The 6,000-nt window shown below is 39.9% G+C and overlaps 1 protein-coding gene across 2 annotated transcripts in view; it reads right to left on the bottom strand.

Annotated features, from left to right (window-relative positions):
• Positions 1 to 1,705: 1,705 nt before the first annotated feature.
• Positions 1,706 to 6,000, bottom strand: part of ube3d (ubiquitin protein ligase E3D) — a 41,498-nt gene continuing 37,203 nt past the window's right edge. Inside the window, exons 10-11 of one of the 2 annotated variants that reach the window (XR_005992235.1) lie at positions 2,055 to 2,170; positions 1,706 to 1,927 (exon numbers count right to left, since the gene is read on the bottom strand). Coding sequence is in view for 1 of the 2 variants with exons in the window: in XM_041793831.1 (XP_041649765.1) it covers positions 2,150 to 2,170 (21 nt within the window). In the remaining variant the exon portion in view is untranslated. Of the gene's footprint in view, positions 2,171 to 6,000 lie in introns of both variants that reach the window. The other variant, XM_041793831.1, reaches the window with a different exon arrangement.

Below are 6,000 nucleotides of genomic sequence, written 5' to 3'. Positions count from 1 at the left end.
GGGTTGCAAGACACTGGGGTCAGGGAATCAAATTAAATTGAATGTTTTACCCATTTTTGTAAACATATATATGCACAAAAACAGTTGAATTTTAAATAAAAGTCATTTGCTGAGATTTACACTGAAATTAGAGTTGCACGATTTTTTTTGTTTTTATTTTTTATTTATCATTTATTTTTACAGGGGGATCCACTGAGACCGAGAGCTCTTTTCCAGGGGTGCCCTGCAGTTACTACTGGCTTGATATCTGTATCAGCAGATATTAGCTAAAAAGGGCAAATATCGGTATCAGCAGATATCAGAATTTCTGACAATATTTACATCCAATATTTTGGCTGTGAATATCAGCATATACAGTACAGTGCAGAGGTTTGAGGCATGTAGGGCGCTAACGGTTCTTCACAGGTCCTGATGTTCCACAACCCCGGGCTGATGAGAGGAGGGAGGGTGGCCAGAGTCAGTGTCAACACATTTGACATGTACGTATGTCGCTCAGCAGCCAAGGTCGAGCTTAACAGCATTTCTCTTGTCCAGGCCTTTGCACCCCTGGTAATACACCCAGCATCCACCAACAGTTTTCAGGTGCTTAGAACATACACAGGACAACCAGGGGGTTGTGGCAACCCTCCTACCCACCCTAACAGTACCCTAGACTATGTGTAAGTGTCACATCTACCTATAACTCCACCCTAAAGCTGTGGTTTTTGTTTTGGTTTCATCAGATTATTTTCCCATGCCCTTGGTAATGTACAAAGACATCCAGAGCATGACCTGGGTTGTGTCAATCCTCCTTCCTGCCTGATGGGGCCCTCAGGTGGGCGCACTTGCCATTACATGCCTTACTTCAGCCTAAAATTTCAGTCCAAACATGCCTAAAACTTCTGCACAGTACTGTATGGACAGCAAATTTTGGCCATATATGGCTAATAAATTAGTGGAGTTTTAGGACCAACAGGCCTATGTCAGTTGAGATCTTTTTCTTAGTTCATCCTCTCCTTTAAACTTTAAAGTGTGTGATAGGGACTACAGTTTGTTTCTTTGATCATCCTCAGACCTTAATGTGTTTTCAAAGGACTCAATTAGTTATGTAATGTGTATTTAAGTATCGGTACCAATATTGGTATCGGCTGAAATAAATCTGTAAATATCAGCTTATTGGATATTTGCAAAAATCTAATATCGTATATCCCTAACTGAAATCAAAGTAAAATCTAATTACTCCCTAAAATGTAGGTCTGCACAGGACTTTAATGTGCATGGTCTCTGCTTGGCTGTAAACTCAGTTGTTTTGCTGACACTACCAACCCCAGACCCACACAGTTAATGTGGTTTAAAAGTACTCCGACATACTCTAAGAACTACTTGACCAGCACATATCACGATACACTTTTGGCAGTGAAGAGTTTGTGATGTTTTGGAGTTTAACTTTACTTTTTCCAAATAATCTCCACTACCACGCATGTTACATAAACACTATCTATCATGGACGCGCACTCTCACATAAACCCACAACTAGACAAAAATCTCCTCGCTCCCAAGCTGTAATTACAGTACACTCAAAGTGGAGGATGCACTGCTGTACCCTGGGGCTGAAGTGCCTCTATAATAAGCTTTCATCAAGAGCCAGCTCAAGAACAATGCCCCACATATCAACCAACAGTGCTCTCCAGCAGACTGGAAAAAAAGACAAGATAAGAGTGATACCTCCAAAAATACTACAGTTTAATCCGTTTATGTCAAGAATAGTACAAAACATAAAAACAAAGCAAAGTTCAGGGAAGGACAAACATCATTCTCATACAAGAAATGTTTGTTTACATGATACATTTGGTTTAAAATTATGATGCAGAATCAAACTATCTGGTCTATGAAGGACAATTCTGATACAGTGAATATCTTCCACTTTTGCATGAAGACTGGTAACAACCTGTGTCAGCATGAAATGTGTGCAAGTGGTGACAGAAAAAAACCGCAGACCCAGTAAGGTTTGACTTAATAAGACATTCCACATTTGCTGCCATTACCTCTGCAATTATTCCCCTTTTAATACTTACTGGAAGCCAGCTTAAACTAACACGCTCACAGAATTTCCTCTCTGAGCTGTCCAGGGTTTCTGGAAGAATGATGGGTGGAGTCCTGACTTGTCACCTCACAGTCTCAGGTATGCTACCTGGAAACAAACGGCAAAAAGAGAAGGATAGGTTTAAAATCTGTGTGGGCAAATTGAAATAAGCAGATAAAAATAGATTCACTTAACTAAAGCAATTTACAAAACTTAGTTTGGACTAAAGAGAATTTCTGTTCCCAAAAGCACAGATGTACTGGATCTCTGCTGTCGGCTGATCAGTGCGAAAAGACATTTTCTGCAATTACTGTCATCAAACAACAAAGAGAACCACAGGTGGTCGAGATTTAATCAACTTCAAAAACACACATACAGAAAAACAAAACAAAGCAGAGAAAACAAATCGCCTCAGCCCAATCCCCCCTCTCTTTCCTCTCTTCTTCCATCTGCTATTCCTGGGTGTTTGCCTGCTGCAGACATTGGTTGCGCTCCACTGAGAGCTCTATATTGGGATGATGGATGAGGGCATTTGCCTCACTCAAGGCCCTGTCTTCTACGTCCCCATGCCAATGTCTGCTCACCACTCAAGCGCATCAATGGTAATTCATACAAATGATAACAAACGGGAACTGGAGGTGAGCTGCTGCTAACACAACTCTGAATGTCAGGAAAGGAAGAAAAGCATAATGAAGAACCGAGCACTGGGACAATAGAGAAGAGAGAAGTCGGCGCGTTTCTGGTTTTGCAACACTGAGGCTGTGAAAATAAAGATAGGAAAATTGAGTATTCTTCCCCTTTGCCTTGACAAGTATTTAGCCAGGCATAAAACCCACAGCTTCTTCTGTGGGGCCCTGCTATGGCCAACACTGGAGCTATGGCCAGGTAGTCCCAAACTATGAATACATGAAAACTGAGTAGAAAGTCTTTTGAATACTGTATTGATTCCTAATTAAATCCCCTGAATCCTTTGTCATAAAACATATTTCTCTATGGCTGTTACCAAAATCAAATATCTTTGACATACAAAAGGATTTAAACTAAATATAGCACCACCCTGACCAAATAATCTGTTTAGAAGTATGCTAACTTATGTATGCAATGGCATATGGATGTACATGTGTTGACGAAATTGTTGGTGCTCTTCCGTTAAAGAAAGAAAAACCCACAATGGCCACTGACATAGCTTGTAACTGACAAAAGCAATAATAAATTGAAATTTACTGAAAATTGACTGATAAAAATTAGACATTGCTTTTGGATTATGGTTCAAGAGAATCATTTTAAAAAACAAATTAATGAAACTGGCCTGGACAAAACTGGTGGCACCCCTAAAAAGATTGAAAATAATTTGCCCATAGGGGCATGTTAAACTAAGGTGTGTCCTGTAATTAGCATCACAGGTGTCTTCAAACTTGTTATCAGAAACTCTGCCTATTTAAAGAGTAAAAGGTAGTCACTGTGCTGTTTGGATACCACACTGACTATGGACCACAGAAAGCTAAGGAGAGGGTTGTCCCAGGAGATTAAAAAGAACATTATAGACAAGTATGTTAAAAGGAACCCTGCATGATCATACAACTTCATCTTGCTGAATAGATAGTTGTATCGCTCATATGTATATTGATCTTTTGAGTTTTGAATTTATAAACTCACCAGGAGGCCGCGATGATTTGGGCCGCATTGATGGTGTGATGTCACTTAGTCAGAGCACTCCTCCCTATTGCTATGCAGTAACCGGGTTTTCAGACTTGCAGTAAGTTTTGCTGCTTGCAGCTGTTGCTTCCATAACAGCTTTTAATACCAGGCATGAATTTGCTGCATGTTGGCTTTGCCTCCCTGCTGTCAGTGCTCTGTCATTCCTCCTGTGTTTTACCTCAATAAACCTCCCTACAAGTGACTGGATTTAGTGTATAGTGGAAGCGTGCTGGTAGCTTTTCAAAATAAAAGCATTATGTACAGGGAAGGGAGTGCTAAAGTGGGGTTTTACTTTGAAATGCGCAAACCAGAAGTGTTTATTTACTGTGTTCATCTTTACCTGCAACATTTTGAACCGTGTGGAAACAGAAAGCTTCATAAATAGTAGAAATTGGGGAACAACTTTATTAGGTTAATAAAGAAACAGATTCTACTGATTTGGATGTACATATTTGCTACAGCAAGGTAAATATGGCTCTGTATTTATCATTTTCCTGTCTAGTTTCACTGATAAACACTCATGGTACAAGGAAAAAATAGATGACACCTCAAATCTCAAAATTCTCTACGCAGTAGAGACGTGCAGCGTCTCCACAGCGTGTGAGATGCAGCCCTAATACTGGCCAGTCTGAAACAGCTGTTACTGCATAGGAACAGTGAGGAGCGCTCTGGCTAAGTGTCGTCACACGCAACCAGTGCAGACCAAAACACGGTGGCCTCCTGGTGAGTATTTTTTATTTACCAAATTTACTTAAAATGCAGATATCTAGGATACCTAGTGAGTGTTTTTAGTTCAATATACCTATGAGAGATACAAATATCTATCTGACAAGATGAACTTGTCTGGTCATTCAGGGTTTCTTTAAAAGGTAAAGGCTACAAGACCATCTCCAAACAGCTTGATGCTCCTGTGACTACAATTGCACATATTATTCAGAAGTTTAAGGTCCATGGGACCATAGGGACATGTTAGCACTGGCCAACTATATCACAGGGGTTTCTGCACCAGCCAGTGCCTTTAAAGTTTAGAAAGAGGAAGCAGCTCATGTGTAAGCATGGTCATGTAGGCCAATCTGACAGTTGAGGGCTTTTGGGCTCAATCAGTTCTAAAAGTTGATCATTTTATTCTGTGTATAGTGTGCATAGTGAGTGGCAATCAAGGCAACGTCTGGGATGTGTTACAAACTTCTGACAGAAATTTTAGTCTGTGGCCTCTACAATGTGTTCCATCATGCCAGCACTGATGACTAATCGGAGAAATGCACAAAAGTCCTGAGTGTAAACAAACAAAATGGTGAAGTAAAGAACAATGATGCAGCTGGTGCTGTGAGATGGAACTATGAGGAAACTTCCTAAGCGCTGGAAACAACACCCCTACTTTTGTGAGGTTTCATTTAAGGTCTACTGTGACAGACTGAACAAAAGAAAAAAATGTAGCAAGAAATTGCAGATGCATTGAACAACCCGGTAGGTGTTCTAGCCCCACCTTCTGCCTTCCAACATCATCGTGTTGGTGGTGGTTGGTTTAGTGTGGTCTGACATGTCTGTCAGTCAAGTTGCGGTACAAATTTCTGACTCTTTGATCGCCAAGTCTAACATAGTACCCCATTTTAACAGACAAAACAATTATGTTGTCTGACTTTTGCATGAGTAGATATTTTTAAAGGTTTATCACAAAGAGACTTAGCTATTCTTCTCTATTGGAGAAGAATATGTGGGTGTTGTTTGATTACACTAATTGGTTTCTGCAGATGGTTTAGCAGGGTGTAATGACACAAATGACTGATAAATTTCAAGAACTGGTCGTCTAGTTTTTCTTTTGGTTTGTGTGATGAAATGAAATAGAAAAGAATTGACACCCCCTACCCAGAAAAATAAACTATAACCTGATTAAGATTAAAAGCATCGGTAGACATCATTAAATGTTCAGATCTAAGAAAAGACACTTCTTTCGCAATATCAGTCTAAATGACTCTTCTAGCTGTGCTCAGTAAATGATCATGAGTGGGTTTGAAAGTAAAATGTCAGCTTTGCCAATTTTGGACTGCAAGCGGCTCAGCAGCGTACAGAAAGCAGAGTATGTACAACATGAAATGTGAAGTCTGACAGACATACAAGCTGGTTTAGAGCCGGGCTGAAAAGACACTTTCTCTTACTCCTGCTGAATGGATTTCATGTTTTTAGACTTTATGAAAAGCAACAAAAAACATCTTAGATAATTTGTATCAAACAGACAAGAT

Source organism: Cheilinus undulatus, linkage group 8 (genome assembly GCF_018320785.1).
Source record: "Cheilinus undulatus linkage group 8, ASM1832078v1, whole genome shotgun sequence".
Lineage (NCBI taxonomy): Eukaryota > Metazoa > Chordata > Actinopteri > Labriformes > Labridae > Cheilinus > Cheilinus undulatus.
The sequence above is the reverse complement of the archived record's forward strand: the minus strand, read 5'-3'. Positions and strand labels throughout refer to the sequence as shown.